This window comes from Poromitra crassiceps (genome assembly GCF_964638095.1).
Source record: "Poromitra crassiceps genome assembly, chromosome: 10".
In the NCBI taxonomy this organism is placed as follows: Eukaryota; Metazoa; Chordata; class Actinopteri; order Beryciformes; family Melamphaidae; genus Poromitra; species Poromitra crassiceps.
The window spans coordinates 36,360,076-36,381,812 of NC_139631.1; the positions used below are offsets into that span (position 1 = coordinate 36,360,076).

Genomic DNA, 21,737 nt, shown 5'->3' on the forward strand with positions numbered 1-21,737 from the left:
TCCTGTTGCATCCAGCTTGTGTTGTTTATTATAAGGTTCAAGGTGTCTGCATGTTTCCTATAAATCCATCCTGTTTGCATCCAGATTGTGTTGTTTATTATAAGGGTGTCTGCATGTTTCCTATAAATCCATCCTGTTGCATCCAGATTGTGTTGTTTATTATAAGGGTGTCTGCGTGTTTCCTATAAATCCATCCTGTTTGCATCCAGATTGTGTTGTTTATTATAAGGGTGTCTGCATGTTCCCTATAAATCCATCCTGTTTGCATCCAGATTGTGTTGTTTATTATAAGGGTGTCTGCATGTTTCCTATGAATCCATCCTGTTTGCATCCAGATTGTGTTGTTTATTATAAGGGTGTCTGCGTGTTTCCTATGAATCCATCCTGTTTGCATCCAGATTGTGTTGTTTATTATAAGGGTGTCTGCGTGTTTCCTATGAATCCATCCTGTTTGCATCCAGATTGTGTTGTTTATTATAAGGGTGTCTGCATGTTTCCTATGAATCCATCCTGTTTGCATCCAGATTGTGTTGTTTATTATAAGGGTGTCTGCATGTTTCCTATGAATCCATCCTGTTTGCATCCAGATTGTGTTGTTTATTATAAGGGTGTCTGTGTGTTTCCTATAAATCCATCCTGTTTGCATCCAGATTGTGTTGTTTATTATAAGGGTGTCTGCGTGTTTCCTATAAATCCATCCTGTTGCATCCAGATTGTGTTGTTTATTATAAGGGTGTCTGTGTGTTTCCTATAAATCCATCCTGTTGCATCTAGATTGTGTTGTTTATTATAAGGGTGTCTGCGTGTTTCCTATGAATCCATCCTGTTTGCATCCAGATTGTGTTGTTTATTATAAGGGTGTCTGCATGTTTCCTATAAATCCATCCTGTTTGCATCCAGATTGTGTTGTTTATTATAAGGGTGTCTGCATGTCCCATATAAATCCATCCTGTTTGCATCCAGATTGTGTTGTTTATTATAAGGGTGTCTGTGTGTTTCCTATAAATCCATCCTGTTTGCATCCAGCTTGTGTTGTTTATTATAAGGGTGTCTGCGTGTTTCCTATAAATCCATCCTGTTTGCATCCAGATTGTGTTGTTTATTATAAGGGTGTCTGCGTGTTTCCTATAAATCCATCCTGTTGCATCCAGATTGTGTTGTTTATTATAAGGGTGTCTGTGTGTTTCCTATAAATCCATCCTGTTTGCATCCAGATTGTGTTGTTTATTATAAGGGTGTCTGCATGTTTCCTATGAATCCATCCTGTTTGCATCCAGATTGTGTTGTTTATTATAAGGGTGTCTGTGTGTTTCCTATAAATCCATCCTGTTTGCATCCAGCTTGTGTTGTTTATTATAAGGGTGTCTGCGTGTTTCCTATAAATCCATCCTGTTTGCATCCAGATTGTGTTGTTTATTATAAGGGTGTCTGCGTGTTTCCTATAAATCCATCCTGTTGCATCCAGATTGTGTTGTTTATTATAAGGTTCAAGGTGTCTGCATGTTTCCTATAAATCCATCCTGTTTGCATCCAGCTTGTGTTGTTTATTATTAGGGTGTCTGCATGTTTCCTATAAATCCATCCTGTTGCATCCAGATTGTGTTGTTTATTATAAGGGTGTCTGCGTGTTTCCTATAAATCCATCCTGTTTGCATCTAGATTGTGTTGTTTATTATAAGGGTGTCTGTGTGTTTCCTATAAATCCATCCTGTTTGCATCCAGATTGTGTTGTTTATTATAAGGGTGTCTGCGTGTTTCCTATAAATCCATCCTGTTTGCATCTAGATTGTGTTGTTTATTATAAGGGTGTCTGCGTGTTTCCTATAAATCCATCCTGTTTGCATCCAGATTGTGTTGTTTATTATAAGGGTGTGTTTCCTATAAATCCATCCTGTTGCATCCAGATTGTGTTGTTTATTATAAGGGTGTCTGCGTGTTTCCTATAAATCCATCCTGTTGCATCCAGATTGTGTTGTTTATTATAAGGTTCAAGGTGTCTGCATGTTTCCTATAAATCCATCCTGTTTGCATCCAGCTTGTGTTGTTTATTATAAGGGTGTCTGCATGTTTCCTATAAATCCATCCTGTTGCATCCAGATTGTGTTGTTTATTATAAGGGTGTCTGCGTGTTTCCTATAAATCCATCCTGTTTGCATCTAGATTGTGTTGTTTATTATAAGGGTGTCTGTGTGTTTCCTATAAATCCATCCTGTTTGCATCCAGATTGTGTTGTTTATTATAAGGGTGTCTGCGTGTTTCCTATAAATCCATCCTGTTTGCATCTAGATTGTGTTGTTTATTATAAGGGTGTCTGCGTGTTTCCTATAAATCCATCCTGTTTGCATCCAGATTGTGTTGTTTATTATAAGGGTGTCTGCGTGTTTCCTATAAATCCATCCTGTTGCATCCAGATTGTGTTGTTTATTATAAGGTTCAAGGTGTCTGCATGTTTCCTATAAATCCATCCTGTTTGCATCCAGATTGTGTTGTTTATTATAAGGGTGTCTGTGTGTTTCCTATAAATCCATCCTGTTTGCATCCAGATTGTGTTGTTTATTATAAGGGTGTGTTTCCTATGAATCCATCCTGTTGCATCCAGATTGTGTTGTTTATTATAAGGGTGTCTGCATGTTTCCTATAAATCCATCCTGTTGCATCCAGATTGTGTTGTTTATTATAAGGGTGTCTGTGTGTTTCCTATAAATCCATCCTGTTTGCATCCAGATTGTGTTGTTTATTATAAGGGTGTGTTTCCTATGAATCCATCCTGTTGCATCCAGATTGTGTTGTTTATTATAAGGGTGTCTGCATGTTTCCTATAAATCCATCCTGTTTGCATCTAGATTGTGTTGTTTATTATAAGGGTGTCTGTGTGTTTCCTATAAATCCATCCTGTTTGCATCTAGATTGTGTTGTTTATTATAAGGGTGTCTGCATGTTTCCTATAAATCCATCCTGTTTGCATCCAGATTGTGTTGTTTATTATAAGGTTCAAGGTGTCTGCATGTTTCCTATAAATCCATCCTGTTTGCATCCAGCTTGTGTTATTTATTATAAAGGTGTCTGCATGTTTCCTATAAATCCATCCTGGCCCATTCTGCCACACTGTGAATGCAATTTGCAAATGCAGCTCTGCAGCTCCTTACGAGGGCAGGAGCAGTAAAGCGTCACTAAGTTTGTAATTCATAATTAGTTTTCCCCTCGGTTGCTGGTAATTGGTTATGGTGCTTCTCTTGACTGCCTAATGGCTTTGGTATCGGTGATGGTGCTGTCTGACTGTGACTGTATGGTTGGATGTGATACTGTAGTGTGTAATTGACCAGCAGTCATGTGCTACTCTGCAGTATGTGACAATAGCTACTTTTACACAGAGATCCCATAATATTGCCGTTACGAAGGCCTGCAAATGAGTCAGCGATGCCTTTTTACACAGGAAATGCTTTTACACAGCGCGAGGAGACATTCTGGCATGACGTTCTATCTAGAGGTCGACCGATATTGCTTTTTCAATGGCCGATGCCGATGCCGATCTTTAGAGAGCAGGGCGGACGATGGCCGATATATAATGCCGATTATTATTATTTTTTTCATTCGATAAAATACGATTAAAATAAACTCCTCAAAAAAAGTTTTTGAAACGTTATTTTGCTCGATTATTTCTCCCCTTTAATAATACCAATTGGTATTGTATTTTATATAGTTGGAAAGCCTGGTTAGTCACCTTTACTACAACTTGTAAGGATTGTGCATTCGTGGAATGAGAAACACACAGCTAAACGTGTGGGTAGCGCCCCCAAAAAATGTGCAATATTCTTCTTTTGGTATTTTTTTTTAAAGAAATCTAGTAGCCTAGATTTCCATTATCCATTCATGCACATTGAAAATCGAATATAACATTATACTGTAGGCCTACATCTAATATAAGATGTTATCTTAGCCAGTACAGTAACATGTTTTTGATTATTCTTTTTATTAAATAGAAAAATACATTGGGTTATGCGGTATAGATTTCAGTAGTGACTGGTAGGCTATAGCGAGAGAGCAGTATGTCAGAGAACTCATTCATGCACTGTTCTATACATTAACAATAATAATAATAATAATAATGTAACTGTTTAGACTTGCTGTCATTTGATGGGAGAAGTGTGTTTGCAGAAGATTGTGGTGACTGAGGAAACGTAACGTTACAGTAGGCTCATGGGTGCATGAGAAGACTCACATTCAGTGGCGGACTGCATAATCGGGCACGTCGGGCAAATGCCCGGTGGCCTGGCCTGGCCTGCCAAAAAAAAAAAAAAAAAAATTTTTGCAGGCCGATGCCGATTAATTAAAAATGCCAATAATCGGCCCCAATTAATCGGCCGGCCGATTAATCGGTCGACCTCTAGTTCTATCATTGCCATAGAGAGGTCCTCTGACAGATCCGGTTGTTAGGCTATAACTGCACAGGAATACTATAACGTTAGTTGTTTTTTGTTGTTTTTCCTAAGGGAACGCACAACAGGCTAGACAGACAGACAGACACTGCTGTACTGCTGTATTGATATGCTTTGGTTAACGTATTTCTGGAGCTGGTTTCCCCTCAATCCTGTCATTTTTTAATATGAATGAGCTGAGATTGAACGTGGTTCAAATTTTGATCTCACTCAGGCCCATAACTTCACGCTGACGACGGACATGTGGTCACGTATGAAGAATATGACACCATATATCTCTGTGACGGTTCATTTAATAAACAAACAACACTTCTTCTTCTTCTTCTTCTTATTTAGTTATTGGTAGTTGGCAAACCAGCTTAGAGGTGCATTATCGCCACCAAGTGGACTGGAGTCGCACTACAGTCATTTATCGCCTAAACTGGGAAGCACTGCTCAAAGTGCGACACCTAGTGGTAAAATTCGGTATACCGGTTCGGTGCGGTTTGAAGAATAATCTCGAACCGGTTTTAAAAATGTTACACCGACCCATGCCTAACGCCATCCCGTCCTTGTGACTTTTAAACAGGAGGCGAGGCGTAATGACACCGCAATGATCGCAGCTTTCACAGGCTGTGTAAAAGGGCCTATCAGTTCCAAAATGAGCTCTCCAGCATCAAACAAGTGACACCTTTTCTAACAGAGTGATTGATGGCACACAATTACAACAAACCTTTTGGTGGCCAAGCATTTTCTTAACCATTAGGCTACATACCCTATTGAAATCAAATCTATCAAAACTATCTTTAATATTTAGATTCTTTAAAGTATACCTGCCCTTTGCCTTGATGGGAAGGCAAAGGCTTCGGAAAGAAATGTATACGTACATCAACTTCACTATATTTGTCTAATTTATTTTTATTTATACAAATATTTATGATTTTATGTTTTCTCTCAGAAACAAGGAGATAATACAGTATAAATGCTGCTGTTAAGAGCCATAAAACTATTTATTTTTCATTAGAGATAAATAAGTGCAGAGTTAAATAAATGTTTATTTAAGTTCAGCTATTTTGTCTCATTTGTCAAATTAAATTGTTGTATTTTATCAGATGCAAATAAGTAAAATACCATGGCATATATCGGAGGTGAGTGAGAAAAGGAACAAATATTGATAGACACTTGATACAAAGATAATTCACCAACTGGTCTGAGTGCAGTGGCCCGGGTTCCCGGTAATTCCCCCAACAGATAACCATCTCTGGCCTTTGTCCTTTCTGTCGTACAGGTGGAATGGCTGAAAAACGAAGAGCTAGTGAGTTCTCTGACGGACGTCAACATCGACACCCGGGCCGACCACAACCTCATCATCAACGAGGCGCGCCTGTCCGACTCGGGCAACTACACCTGCCTGGCCAGCAACATCGTGGCCAAGAGGCGCAGTGCCACGGCCACTGTGAACGTCTTCGGTACGCTCCCCCTTCCACTTGCATTGTTTGCCTATATTACAGTACATCACAGGGTATCGCCACAATGTTCGCATTGTACTAGAGATCATTTTGTTTCGTCCACACAAGTGTTTAAGAGACTCATCTCCATGTATCTGTGAAGAACAATGTTTCCCCTTATGTCAATGAATGTATTATTCAAAGAGTTAATTTACTGCCTCTCATTTAAAATCAATGTGTACGTTATGAAAGGAAAATGAGCTACTGTGTCTTAATCTCATTTAACAGGAGTGTTGCTTATTAAATATGTATTTGCCAGAGGCCTGCCAGCAATGTGAGTTCATAAGCTTTGATAGCATTCCCAAATATTGAGCTAAATTCCAAACCCGCCAGACAGAAAGATCACAGAGGAAATCCCTTCAGTCAGAGCGCTAAGTGGTCGACTCCAACTCATACTGGACACAGTATGAGTGGACACAGTGTCGCCTTTCCAAATGCCATTGGCAATTGTATTTAATGGCTCTTTCCTTTGCTTTCACACAGTTTCACGCATTCGTCTTAATTCAAGAGCGAGGAACATTGAACTGGCAACTAGGGAGGAGGGAGCTGTATACCCACCACAACTAGGGAGGAGGGAGCTGTATACCCACCACAACTAGGGAGGAGGGAGCTGTATGTATACCCACCACAACTAGGGAGGAGGGAGCTGTATACCCACCACAACTAGGGAGGAGGGAGCTGTATGTATACCCACCACAACTAGGGAGGAGGGAGCTGTATATCCACCACAACTAGGGAGGAGGGAGTTGTATACCCACCACAACTAGGGAGGAGGGAGCTGTATACCCACCACAACTAGGGAGGAGGGAGCTGTATACCCACCACAACTAGGGAGGAGGGAGTTGTATACCCACCACAACTAGGGAGGAGGGAGCTGTATACCCACCACAACTAGGGAGGAGGGAGCTGTATACCCACCACAACTAGGGAGGAGGGAGCGGTTCTCAAGATCATTTTTTGTGTGTGTTGCCAGTAAGTGGCGCTATGACTATGCGCATGTCCAAATTGCACCGAATTCGACACTGCACTCTGTCGGGTTCCCAGCAGCGCACCCTCCAAGATTGAAGTCAATCGGATGAACAGTTCTCAAAATAAACCACTTTTTGTGTTGCTTGCCAGTAGGTTGCCTTATGACTACGCGCGTGTCCAGGTTGCACGGAATTCAGCAACGCAATCCTCGGGTTTCAAGTCAATCGGACAAACGGTTCTTGAAAGAAACCGCTTTTTGTGTTGCCAATAGGTGCGCTATGACTATGGATGTGTCTGGATTGCACGGAATTCAGCACTGCACTCCGTCAGGTCCCCCCTATGTGCACTCCCTGAGTTTGAAGTTGATCCAACAAACGGTTCTTGAGATAATGTGAAGGACAGCCATACAGACGGTTCTATTAGATACCCCAACTCCAGCAATACATATTACTTTCCTATAGAATCAGCATCTCCTGCATATATGTTGTGTAAATGCTGGTGATGTATCTACGTGTACGCTTGGCTCCACCTCTAGGCTCAGTCTGACTTTCTCCTGCTCTCTCTCTCTCTCTCTCTCCCCTCTCTCTCTCTCCTCTCTCTCTCTCTCTCCCCTCTCTCTCTCTCTCTCTCCCTCTCTCTCTCTCCCCTCTCTCTCTCTCTCTCTCTCTCTCTCTCTCTCTCTCTCTCTCTCTCTCTCTCTCTCTCTCTCTCTCTCCCCTCTCTCTCTCTCTCTCTCTCTCTCTCTCTCTCCCTCTCTCTCTCTCTCTCTCTCTCCCTCTCTCTCTCTCCCCTCTCTCTCTCTCTCTCTCTCTCTCTTCTCTCTCTCTCTCTCTCTCTCTCCCTCTCTCTCTCTCTCTCTCTCTCTCCCTCTCTCTCTCTCCCCTCTCTCTCTCTCTCTCTCTCTCTCTCTCTTCTCTCTCTCTCTCTCTCTCTCTCCCCTCTCTCTCTCTCTCTCTCTCTCTCCCTCTCTCTCTCTCTCTCTCTCTCTCTCTCCCCTCTCTCTCTCTCTCTCTCTCTCTCTCTCTCTCTCTCTAGTGAATGGTGGCTGGTCCCTGTGGACGGAGTGGTCATCTTGTAATGTGCCGTGTGGGCGGGGCATCCAGAAGCGATCGCGGACCTGCACCAACCCGGCGCCGCTCAACGGCGGGGCTTTCTGCGAGGGCATGTCTGTCCAGAAGATTAGCTGCAATGCTCTTTGCCCAAGTTAGTCCCACTTCAACTCTGGCTGCATGGATATAATGTTCAAGCGTTAACTAACCCTAATGGCCCATTTTCATACGTCCGTTTCAAACAGTGTAACCGTCACTGCCCACATACTTCGTGGGCAGTAGAGAGTCAAATGTATGAGTGTGTGTGTGTGTGGTACTGCTCCGTTTCATCCGTATCCGTAAGCTTTCAGAAGACACGAAATGAACCCACAGTACGGACAGAAAGCTCCATCCGTATGCGTACGGTATTTAATGTTGAGCATATTTGGGCCTTAAAGGAGAATTCAGTATTTTACAACCTGGATTAACCTTATTTCCAGCTTTAAATATGATTTTCAAGTCACCCTGAGAGGTTTGGTTTGATTAGTATCAGCAGAAACGATAATCAGGTTTGATTGCCAGCTAAAAACGAGGAATACGGGGCATGCAAAATGCTTTATTTACGTCCTGTACGTAAATAATTTCACATCATTTTTAGCTGGCAGTCAAAACTGATTATCGTTTCTGCTGATGCTAATCAAACCAAACTTCTCAGGGTGACTTAAAAATCCTATTTAAAGCTGGAAATAGGTCCAGGTCATAAAAAAACAGAATTCTCCTTTAACCCTACAAAAGGGTCATCTACTTACTGTATCAGTTCCAACTATTTTAAGTCAAGAATTAATGAATGTCAAAAATACAAAAACGGTTCACTGATGCTCTAAATGGTTTGGATGAACATTCAAGCTGGGGATGAGTTTGCCTCGACGCGAGACTCAGCCTTCATTCTTCATTCTGAGTCTCGAAGTAGCACCCCAATATGGCGTTGCAGGCTCCGGTAAAATGGCCTTACATCTTCAATATAACGCAGCAATCACGCTAAAACAGGACATACTTTCCGCACAAAGTTGTTATCTGACGGATATGGTAATCGGTGTTCCCAAATATTGCATCGTTTCCAATACCCAGCCCTTGTAAACATGCCAGAGCCTGTAACTTCTGTTCTTCCGGATGTGTAATTATGGGTTTCCACCCATAGACACATCAGAGAAGGCGCTGTTTCCCCGCTGGGAAACAGAAGGTCAGCAAAGATGACCCCATAGTATGAGTTTTACAGATTCAATCTTAAATGTTTTCGGGGGCTGCTCCTTGTCTCGACGGGCGGAGGGAAAACGCAGACGGGAGAGAAGCGTAGGCAGAGATGAACTGAGCTGTCTGAAGCGCTGACTGACAAGCCAGTCTGCTTCTGTCAAGCCGCTCCACAGTCCTGCCTTAATGATGGTCTGAGTGCAGTGAGACCAGGAGGGGATATAGATAAGGTTAGAGACAGACAGCGCTGTGAGCAGCAAGCCCACAGCCACATCACAAGGAGGGCAGAGAACAACACTAGACATGAAGCTGGTGTTGTGGAGGTGGAAGTGCTAGAAGGACATGTGACATACATGTATCCCTATTGATCAGTTGCCTTCATCATGTCTTCTTGTGACAGCCCCTTGGCCCTTCAGACCAATCGTCTGTTGAGTTGCTGGGCTCTGAAGAGAAGGCTAATTGTGAGAGCTTGGACACCTGTGTGGGTGTGACTGCTCACCCCACTTAACTGGGGTTTGAGCAGTCACTCTCTCTCCCCTCTCTGCCCTGTTTGGTTGGTTGGTTTGGTTTTTGATTTCAACTTTTTTCACACATCCACACACTACAGACATTACTGACTTACTGACTGTACATTTTTATTTAGATTAATTAAATACATGTAATTGTATTTACCTTGAAGTCATGTGTGGTCTCCACTTTTGTCCTAAAATAAGTAACAGCAAGATAAATTACAGTACAAATGTGAAGATTTTCACAGTAAAACAACTTTTACTATTAATTATATACAGACCAATACAGACCAACAGTTGATTTGTACTATGATTTCTACCATGATGAAGTTTCATAGTAGAATCAGAACGAAGTGTCTCACTTCCATTGAATTTGACTCTTTGGCTCTTGAAAGAATGTGTAAACACATTGTTTTCTCCGACTAGTAGGCAATTTTGCTCGCCCGCTGCGCGACCTCGCCTGCAGCTCAACTGCTGCGTGGTCTGTGGTTAACAAAGGTTTATGGGGACGCGAATTTTGCGTTCAGCACAAACACGTAAAAAAAACGCATTTACATTTTCATTCCAAAAGTCATAAAAGTTATTCACGTTTGTGAAGATTATCCTGCTGAACCCAAATTTGCGTTCCCATAAAGTTTGGTTAACCACAGACCTTATTTTATGCATTTAAGTGCATTCTAAAACCCCATTCACTTTTCCTCTTACGAACAAACAAACAAACAAAGTGTTTTGGGATTTCCTTCCTCAATGGACTCTGGGAAGTGCAGTGCAAAAACCCCACAGCACTGAGTGCCTTCTTAGCACCAAAGATGAAGACAAAAAGAGGATAAAAAAAATCTTTCAGAAAAAAAGAGTGTTCACAGGTGTCACAGAAGCGAGTCTTGCAGTAGTTACAGTGTGTCAGACTGTTAAAAAGTGTCCACAGGTGTCACAGAAGCAAGTCTTGCAGTAGTTACAGTGTCAGACTGTATGTATTGTTACCAGTTGGCAGAAGACTGCATTCAACTCGGAATCAGAGCAAGAAGTCATAGGGGAGCTGTCAGGGGAAACAATATGCATACGCTCTCCACCGACTGTGGTCAAACTCAGAAGCACTCCGCATTCTGTCCACAACATGCAAGCACATAATTTGCATTTAAAGTATCTGAGAAGAAACCGCAAATGAATGTGGTGTTGCCTCGGCCTGTTGAACATCACAAAAGAAAATTACCTCCTCCACCGCCCGCGAAAGATGCATTATGGGCATTATCGTGATGGCTACCAAAAAATCTTTGGGCTTATGGTCTCCTGATATTTGTTAAGCTAAGCATGATGAGATCTTCCTTAATGGGATGGCACACTTGGTGAGAAGTCTGGCTATTAGCTATTAGGGGTGTCAAAAATAATCGATTATAAGATGCATCGCGATGCGGACGTGCACGATTCTGCATCGATTAACAAATATCAAAAATCGATTATTTAAAAAAAAAAAAAAAAATTTTCTTTTTCTTTTTTTTATAATCAAATAAAATAGAATGTAAGTACATGCAGTTGTTTATTTTAATTATGGATCATAATACAATGCAATTCCAAACGCACTTTTATTTTAAAAGTAGCCACACAGTGAGAAAAAAGAAAGTGAGAAAAAATAAATCATGTATTGCGGAAAAAGTGATGCATCGATTTAAGATGCATCGCGATGCATCGTTTAATCGAATCGAATCGAATCGTTGACAGATGAATCGTAATCGAATTGAATCGTGAGGCCAGTGAAGATTCACAGCCCTATTAGCTATTAGCATGTAGCAGGTCTTCTTGGTTTCATAGGCCTGCATCAGACATGGTGAGAAGTCTGGCTATTAGCTATTAGCATGTAGCAGGTCTTCTTGGTTTCATAAGCCTGCATCAGACATGGTGAGAAGTCTGGCTATTAGCTATTAACATGTAGCAGGTCTTCTTGGTTTCATAAGTCTGCATCAGACATGGTGAGAAGTCTGGCTATTAGCTATTAGCATGTAGCAGATCTTCTTGGTTTCAAAGGCCTGCATCAGACATGGTGAGAAGTCTGGCTATTAGCTATTAACATGCAGCAGGTCTTCTTGGTTTCAAAGGCCTGCATCAGACATGGTGAGAAGTCTGGCTATTAGCTATTAGCATGCAGCAGGTCTTCTTGGTTTCATAGGCCTGCATCAGACATGGTGAGAAGTCTGGCTATTAGCTATTAGCATGCAGCAGGTCTTCTTGGTTTCATAGGCCTGCATCAGACATGGTGAGAAGTCTGGCTATTAGCTATTAACATGCAGCAGGTCTTCTTGGTTTCATAAGCCTGCATCAGACATGGTGAGAAGTCTGGCTATTAGCTATTAGCATGTAGCAGGTCTTCTTGGTTTCATAGGCCTGCATCAGACATGGTGAGAAGTCTGGCTATTAGCTATTAGCATGCAACAGGTCTTCTTGGTTTCAAAGGCCTGCATCAGACATGGTGAGAAGTATGGCTATTAGCTATTAGCATGTAGCAGCAGGTCTTCTTGGTTTCATAGGCCTGCATCAGACATGGTGAGAAGTCTAGCTATTAGCTATTAACATGCAGCAGGTCTTCTTGGTTTCATAGGCCTGCATCAGACATGGTGAGAAGTCTGGCTATTAGCTATTAGCATGTAGCAGCAGGTCTTCTTGGTTTCATAGGCCTGCATCAGACATGGTGAGAAGTCTAGCTATTAGCTATTAACATGCAGCAGGTCTTCTTGGTTTCATAGGCCTGCATCAGACATGGTGAGAAGTCTGGCTATTAGCTATTAGCATGTAGCAGGTCTTCTTGGTTTCATAAGCCTGCATCAGACATGGTGAGAAGTCTGGCTATTAGCTATTAGCATGTAGCAGGTATTCTTGGTTTCATAGACCTGCATCAGACATGGTGAGAAGTCTGGCTATTAGCTATTAGCATGTAGCAGCAGGTCTTCTTGGTTTCATAGGCCTGCATCAGACATGGTGAGAAGTCTGGCTATTAACATGCAGCAGGTCTTCTTGGTTTCATAGACCTGCATCAGACATGGTGAGAAGTCTGGCTATTAGCTATTAGCATGTAGCAGCAGGTCTTCTTGGTTTCATAGGCCTGCATCAGACATGGTGAGAAGTCTAGCTATTAGCTATTAACATGCAGCAGGTCTTCTTGGTTTCATAGGCCTGCATCAGACATGGTGAGAAGTCTGGCTATTAGCTATTAGCATGTAGCAGGTCTTCTTGGTTTCATAAGCCTGCATCAGACATGGTGAGAAGTCTGGCTATTAGCTATTAGCATGTAGCAGCAGGTCTTCTTGGTTTCATAGACCTGTATCAGACATGGTGAGAAGTCTGGCTATTAGCTATTAGCATGTAGCAGGTATTCTTGGTTTCATAAGCCTGCATCAGACATGGTGAGAAGTCTGGCTATTAGCTATTAGCATGTAGCAGCAGGTCCTCTTGGTTTCATAGACCTGCATCAGACATGGTGAGAAGTCTGGCTATTAGCTATTAGCATGCAGCAGGTATTCTTGGTTTCATAGGCCTGCATCAGACATGGTGAGAAGTCTGACTATTAGCATGTAGCAGGTCTCCCTGCTTTCATCGGCCTGTATCAAATCTCATTAAATAAACAGGCCTGGGGTTAATGGGGAGAAACTATCTGCACCAGCGCCTGTATGTATGCTGCTTATGTATGTGCACAATGTGTATGTGCCAAGAAACATTTTGACCCTGGAATAGATGTTGATGTGACAGCCTGCATCCACGTTAAAAACCTCTGCAAATTTTTGCTGAAAAAAGTATCTTTATAATCAGAAAGTTGTATTCATTTTATTCACAAGGACTTTCTCTTGGTGCATTTTTAACAAATCAAGAAATGTGGGGGTGGGGGGGAGTACGAAATAATGTAAAAATTAAAGAGCCCCTAAGAGGACATGGACAAAAAAAAATCTGACATTTTCTGGGGCACACGGAAAACGCGGATTTTTTCCGTGATCACAGGAAACTTCTGAACACGGGAAACTTTCTCCTGTGCCCAGGAAACTTTATCGTGAGCACTGGGAAACTTTCCTGTGAGCTCAGGAAACTTTCCTGTGAGTTCAGGAAACTTTCGTGTGAGCTCAGTAAACTAAGGGAGGACAGGAAACTTTCTTGTGAGCACAGGAAACTTTCTCGTGAGCACAGGAAACTTTCTCGTGAGCACAGGAAACTTTCTTGTGAGCACAGGAAACTTTCTCATAAGCATGGCAAACTTTCTCGTGAGCACAGGAAACTTTCTCGTGAGCACAGGAACCTTTCTCGTGAGCACAGGAAACTTTCTCATAAGCATGGCAAACTTTCTCGTGAGCACAGGAAACTTTCTCGTGAGCACAGGAAACTTTCTCGTGAGCACAGGAAACTTTCTCGTGAGCACAGGAAACTTTCTCGTGAGCACAGGAAACATTCTCGTGAGCATGGCAAACTTTCTCGTGAGCACAGGAAACATTCTCGTGAGCACAGGAAACTTTCTCATAAGCATGGCAAACTTTCTCGTGAGCACAGGAAACTTTCTCGTGAGCACAGGAAACTTTCTCATAAGCATGGCAAACTTTCTCGTGAGCACAGGAAACATTCTCGTGAGCACAGGAAACGTTCTCATAAGCATGGCAAACTTTCTCGTGAGCACAGGAAACTTTCTCGTGAGCACGGGACACTTTCTTGTACGCATGGGCAAGTTTCTTGTGCAACAGAAATGTAACGTCCCCCCCCCACCATACCAATAAAACAAGTAAAACAGATACAAGTTTAATCAAAGTACAATGACATTTTTATTATATGATCAGTTAAAGTACAAGTGTGCAGCTGTTTTCAAGTATAATTTTGGGTTGCTGTTGAGCTTGGCTACCTGCTGCACGGTTGCATCTGTCCAATTCTTGCTGCCGTCTTTCTCTCTGTCTTTTGTGCACACGTGATCTTTCTGTCCACACATGTTACATCATGTGTCTGTCCACACATGTTACATCATGTGTCTGTCCACACATGTTACATCATGTGTCTGTCCACACATGTTACATCATGTGTCTGTCCACACATGTTACATCATGTGTCTGTCCACACATGTTACATCATGCGTCTGTCCACAGTTGATGGCGGCTGGGACGAGTGGAGTGACTGGACGGTGTGCAGCAGCCAGTGCGAGAGGCAGCGGAGTCGGGGGTGCAACTCCCCAGCGCCCATGCACCGAGGCAAGATGTGCGAAGGGAGCGGAGAGGCCACCGAGAACTGCACCGACGGACTGTGTACTCAGAGTAAGGCCTTTTCCCCCCGCTTGGCATCATCGTCATCAGTCAACATAATCATTTCTCTATCACTATCATATTCAGGGGCTCACGATAACACGGCAAGTCATCACAAGCATGTTTGAACAGTAGGTATTTAGACAAACTCTGGATGGACACAGGTGCCCAATGCATGACCATGCCGATGCTTATCTCTCTTGCTGTTCACATATTGGATGTCACATTAAATCTACGCAGAGTAAGAACACCTTTTTATGATGCCTGAAGTTCTATAGGTAAGCTATACATGTAGGTAGAATGGAATAGTGTTGTTAAGACTTTGTTCTTTGGAAATCATTCTTCCATTGCCTTTCCATCTTGAGGAAGGAGAAGATAAGCCCACTCAGAAGCATTTGCGACTCATTGTGTGCACCTCGTCGCCTTTATTTATGGTGATGCGACAACAGTGTCCGCGCCTGCCTGGTGTTATTACCAGAAGAGTGTTTCTCTCCACAGCGTGTTGGATCTGAGGCCAGACTTGTTAGGGCAGAGATGTGCTTGCTTTTAACTACGTGTTCAGGTGAACATGATGGCTGACTTGCGTCCGTTTGGAACGTACGTGTAGATAGGACGTGCACAACCAACGCTGCAAACGGACGTGGGATACGCACGTGAACGCTTAACCAACAGCAAGTATATCTCCAGCCTTAGTCACTTCACACAGGCCTGGACTTTAATCACCACTTTCTCTCCTCTGTCTCATTCTATCTCTCTGTCTTTGCAGATGGAAAGCTGCTACACGATGTAAAACCTCAAAGTGAGTCCTCCTCTGTGGATTTCTTTCCCCCCCACCCGTCACTATGAGTAGCTCCCCCTATTTGGCGGTCAAGAAATGACATTTGCATTCTAGGTTTTGAAGTTAGCTGACAAGGGAGGGGAGGTTGACTCATTCCAAGGGCGTAGGTTTGACTTTGACATTGGTAGGGACACATATTGGAGAGATTGCGAACCACGATATTCCTAGTTAACAGTAATTATTCTACATACTGTATTTTATGATGAGAAAATGATAAATTGCATGTTGGCACATGAAAAAAAAAGTGTAGAAGAGGGAAGTGTAGCCTACTTAATAAGTGTATACAGAAGGCATTTCATACAACTATTAACAATAATTACATATTGTGTTTGAATATCTGAGTAATTCATTATATTTGTCCAGAATAGCTGGTTCAGATACTGTGGTTAGATGCCCTGTGATCAGTAGGTTTAAGGTTGTTTTATGGTTAGACAAGTGTCAACAGGTGTCTTACGAAGTGTCGGACGAGACTGAGGGTCAAACGACGTATCGGGAGAGATTGAGATGTCTGCACAAGCTGTCACACACACACACACACACACACACACACTTACACACACACACACATACTAAGGCAGGGATGGGCAACTTTGATGATAGAGAGGGCCACAAAAAAATGTCCTCGCTACCAGAGGGCCAGATTGTGACCGTGCACTTCCACTAGTAGCCTACTGTAACAACATCACTCACAATTATAGCTACTAATTTGACGAAAAGGATGAAAGATATACTGGTAATCAAAGTTTATTATACCAACATTAATATTTGTCATATTCAAATGCATTTTGTAATGCTTCCATTCATTTCATGAACTTAATGGGGAGGGGGCAAAAGTTACACAGAAAGTGCAACAACTAATATTCATGTTTGTAATGCATTTCTACTCTGCCTCCTATTCCATCACATTTTTCAAACAAGCACATTGCTCACTTTTCTGTAAAGGGGAGGAGACTCGTGGGTATGGTGGGTACCCATAGAATCCATTCTAATGCAGATATCTTGAGGTGAAGGAACCGATTTGAAAATGGCCATGCCAGTTTTTCCCTTGCCAAAATGTAGCCTCCGCTCGAGCAATTTGATGGGGTACATCACCCAAATATGTCATAGTAATCACATTAGTACTGTATGTGCAATGTGCATCCTGGGTATACAGTAGTTTGTTACAATAGCGTTGCTCAAATGTAATTTGACTGGGTTAAAGCAGCATGGTGGACTTAGCTCTCCCATTGGTGCCGACCATTTCAGTCGATGCCAGATGGAAATCCCATTCCGCTCCCTGCAAGCTCTGCATTGGCTCCGACCCGCTCAGACTGCGGCTGCGACCATATTTGGATTTCCTTTCCACGCCCCCGTGTCAAATCTGTATGTCTCTGCTGCTGTACGTGTTGAATCTGCCGAGCTCAAATGCCTGCGCCGCTGCCTTTGAAACAATAACAACAGCAGCGCTATCTGCTACCTTGTTCAGTGGATGTCTGTAAAGAGCCTTTTTCCTCTCTAGTCCACACTGAAAGCATTCCCAGCCAGACTCTCCCCGCCCCTTTGCTGGGACAGTCTGGCAAGCAAGACTAGCTCAAATGCTAACGTTAAACAGTATGTGGAAGGACAATGCTAACACCATTAGCGCCATGTAGTAGGGTCATCTGTGGCACTTCCGTGACCGTGGAGAGCGAAGGTCCGTTTCTCAATGGATTTGTCATCTAGGAGGGTTAATAAACAAATTTAGCCGGGGTGTATTTTTAAAAAAGGCGGGGAAAATATTTGAGAGACCAAAATCCAAAATGTCTGCCGTGGAAATGAACTTTTTAATGATTTGACCTACAATGATGCACAATACATGGTTTCAGAGCTTATTCTGGTCAAGGAATACATATTTGGTGTTTATATAATGATTTGACTTATTTTTGACCTTCAAATACAAGATGGCTGCCAATTTTGAGCTCTAAAAGGCAGTTTTTTCAAAATCGTCATAGAGCCTTCATATTAGGCTTGAATGACAGGTCTTCTCATGATGAGTTGAATAATATACAGTATAAGTACACAGAAGTAATCTCTGATGTCGTTAAAGTCAATGTTTGTGTGTAAACAACAGTTGCTGATTTGCGGTTTCCCATTAAATAGGGTAGGCTACTGAGAATATGGTGTCCAGTTCATCCCATCACATTTTCATAATGAACCAAAAACAATTTTGCACTATAGCCTAACATAAAATAGTATTCTGTATGCAAAGCTAGCAAGGTTAGTTGCTTGAGCTGAATTTAAAGGTCAACTCAAAACAAACAATGAAATTAACTTTGAAATTAAAACTGAATCCTAGGCTATTAAATTTCATCAGCACACAGTAAAGGAAACTTGTCTTTGAACTCAGCTGACTGTCTAGTCCTCCTAATCCCTGTTGTGCAATGTCCCTTTTCAGTGAAGTTTTTGTTTTTGTTAAGAGTATGGACTTTTAATCTTGACCTTGTTGGTAGGCAACGGCCCTTTTTCAGTCAAGCATTTTCAGATTAGCCCAGTCAGTCTGTGAAGCAGTCAGTGTCGGCACTTGCGCGAGCTCGCTTTTTCTCTAACTAATGTTAACATTACACACTTTAAGACACTTTGTTTGAGGATATAAAAGGAGGTACGGTGGTGTAGTGGTAAGCACTATCGCCTCACAGCTCGAAGGTCGTGGGTTCGATTCCCACCTGGGACGATGTGAACGCTGAAGGAATGCGTGCCCGTCCGCATGTCCTCGAGTGCCCACCGCCCGGGTGGGGTTGTCAAAAGGGCCTTTCTGTGTGGAGTTTGCATGTTCTCCCCGTGCCTCCCGGGGGTTTCCTTCATATAGGAACCCCCTTCACCAAGTCAAGTCAAGTTTATTTATATAGCCCTAATTCACAAGCATGTCTCAGAGGGCTTCACAGAAAGTATGTCTAGCTAATTCTAGCTGACACAACAGTAACAAGAATATACAGAATAAAGATAACATTTGAACAATTGATAATATAGAAAAATAGAAATGAAGAGAGAGCAGAGGAGAGAGCAGGAGAAGGGAGAAGAGCAGGGGGAATGTGAGAGAGTGATGGAGTGTTGGAGGGTATAGGAAAAACATGCAATATCCTGGTTGCTAATGTGGTTCCTCCTCTGGTCGTTAAGGGCGCCTGTTCAGAGGGAGGGGAACTGGTTGGAATAGTGTGAACCTCCCACGTGCTATGTCCTACCGGTGAAGCTTCCCCTGTCAGGTGAAAAGAAGCAGCTGGCTAACTGCCCATGTCTCGGAGGAAGCATGGAGCCAGTTTCGGCTCTCCCCAGATCGGCAGAGGGTGGAGTAGCAACCAGGATAAAGAAATTACGTTAGCTCTAATGGGGGATAAAAATGGGATAAAAAACCGGGGGGGGGGGGAATATATAAAAAAGAAAAAGAAAAAGAAAACTTTGTTTGAGGTTATCAACGTTATTCACTAGTCTAAAGATAGTTCTACCATCAAGAACATATAAAACAAAAGCAAAAACAATTTTTATTTGCAGAAGTCATCATTGATATTTGGTGTTAGCTAACGTTAGGTAACGTTATTATTTTTAGCTAAAGTTAATGTTATCTGTCTCCACAATTCTGTCAACTGACATATGCATTTGCTTTTGAAAATAAACAGCGTATAACAGCAATATAATATAACAGTAATATAATAGCGAGTTGCTTTCCCTCCCAATGAAAGACAAAGCACACAATGTCCTATGAATGTGTCCTAAAATGTGACAAGCCTTGCAAGCCCACCGATACAATAAATCAAGGCAAATGGGACAGCTTACAATTAAAAGCCCAAGACTGGTCAGGACTTGATAAATTTGATGATGTTTACACCACCACCTCCTGGGAAGATGGGGCAACCAATCGGTACATGCATTCGTCATGTTATATTTCTATTTAATCTTCAGTTATGCTTAAGCAAGCCAGGCTGTTTATTTTCAAAAGCAAATGCATATGTCAGTTGACAGAAGTGTGGAGACAGATAACATTAACTTTAGCTAAAAATAATAACGTTACCTAACGTTAGCTAACACCAAATATCAATGATGACTTCTGCAAATAAAAATTGTTTTTGCTTTTGTTTTATATGTTCTTGATGGTAGAACTATCTTTAGACTAGTGAATAACGTTGATATCCTCAAACAAAGTCTCTTAAAGTGTGTAATGTTAACATTAGTTAGAGAAAAAGCGAGCTCGCGCAAGTGCTGACACTGACTGCTTCACAGACTGACTGAGCTAATCTGAAAATGCTTGACTGAAAAAGGGCCGTTGCCTACCAACAAGGTCAAGATTAAAAGTCCATACTCTTAACAAAAACTAAAACTTCACTGAAAAGGGACATTGCACAACAGGGATTAGGACTAGACAGTCAGCTGAGTTCAAAGACAAGTTTCCTTTACTGTGTGCTGATGAAATTTAGTAGCCTAGGATTCAGTTTTAAAGGTCCCATTCCGTGCAAAAGCTGTTTTTACTTGTAAATGCATATTTACTGCTGTCAGCCCTCCCTGTAATGAGTGGTCACACGCTCAGAACTGCCACAGTTGGATTTGTCCCTATCCAGCGTCCCCCTGCAGTCTCCTCCAAGCCACACCCCCAAACGCTTCGTTTGCCCAGAGGGGAATTGGGACGTCACTAGCTTCCTCCTGCATACTGCGCGGGTCTCTCTCACACAAGCTACCTGCACCATTTTGTCTATAGCCACAAAATTAACACTTCTAGCTGGAGCGACGCCAACTGTACGTGATCCAGCAACTGCAGAGGTGCATTCGGTAAGTCTAGGCATTTTGAGATGTCCTCTTTAGCGTAGTACCGTTAAGTTAACGATAACTCGCAACCTAGCGTGCTGGTCCACAGACGCTAATCTGATTGGCGCTGGGAGCCTGGGGCGGGCTCTCCCTCAGCGGCCAATGGGAACTGTTAGTTCTGAATATATTATAGAAACAGGCCATTCTTGGGAAGCGACGAGATGAGGAAGTGAGAACTCCGTCACAACAAACGGGGTTGCTATATTTTCGACAGATTAATCCAGAATCATGTTTTATGGACCAGAGACACACGTTTTTAAGAGGTTACAGCTGCACGAATTGGGACCTTTAATTTCAAAGTTAATTTCATTGTTTGTTTTGAGTTGACCTTTAAATTCAGCTCAAGCAACTACGGTAACCTTGCTAGCTTTGCATACAGAATACTATTTTATGTTAGGCTATAGTGCAAAATTGTTTTTGGTTCATTATGAAAATGTGATGGGATGAACTGGACACCATATTCTCAGTAGCCTACCCTATTTAATGGGAAACCGCAAATCAGCAACTGTTGTTTACACACAAACATTGACTTTATTGACCTCAGAGATTACTTCTGTGTACTTATACTGTATATTATTCAACTCATCATGAGAAGACCTGTCATTCAGGCCTAATATGAAGGCTCTATGACGATTTTGAAAAAACTGCCTCAAAATTGGCAGCCATCTTGGATTTGAAGGTCAAAAATAGGTCAAATCATTATATAAATACCAAATATGTATTCCTTGACCAGAATAAGCTCTGAAACCATGTATTGTGCATCATTGTAGGTCAAAGCATTAAAAAGTTCATTTCCACAGCAGCCATTTTGGATTTTGGTCTCTCAAATATTTTCCCCGCCTTTTTTAAAAATACACCCCGGCTAAATTTGTTTATTAACCCTCCTAGATGACAAATCCATTGAGAAACGGACCTTCGCTCTCCACGGTCACGGAAGTGCCACAGATGACCCTACTAATGTTCTGGGTTGTACAGTAAAATAAAAACACAGATTTGGGTGGTCTAACCTAGTTGGTTAGACCAACGCCCAAAAACGTCCACCTTGCAACAGCAAAAAGAAAAAAGAAAAGGAAGAAGGTAGGGACACGTCCCTAGCGTCCCCACTCAAACCTACACCCATGACTCATTTTCTCACTGCATACTGTAACTTTTCTGTTT

General features: G+C 42.2%; 1 protein-coding gene across 1 annotated transcript in view; it reads left to right on the forward strand.

Moving 5' to 3' along the window:
- LOC310784414 (netrin receptor UNC5D-like) overlaps positions 1-21,737 on the forward strand; it is a gene marked incomplete at both ends in the record, with an annotated part of 230,136 nt that overhangs the window by 159,192 nt on the left and 49,207 nt on the right. The window contains 4 exons of the mRNA XM_083645417.1: positions 5,704-5,884; positions 7,928-8,095; positions 14,780-14,944; positions 15,699-15,731. Coding sequence (XP_083501543.1) covers positions 5,704-5,884; positions 7,928-8,095; positions 14,780-14,944; positions 15,699-15,731 — 547 coding nt within the window. The remainder of the gene's footprint in view (positions 1-5,703; positions 5,885-7,927; positions 8,096-14,779; positions 14,945-15,698; positions 15,732-21,737) is intronic.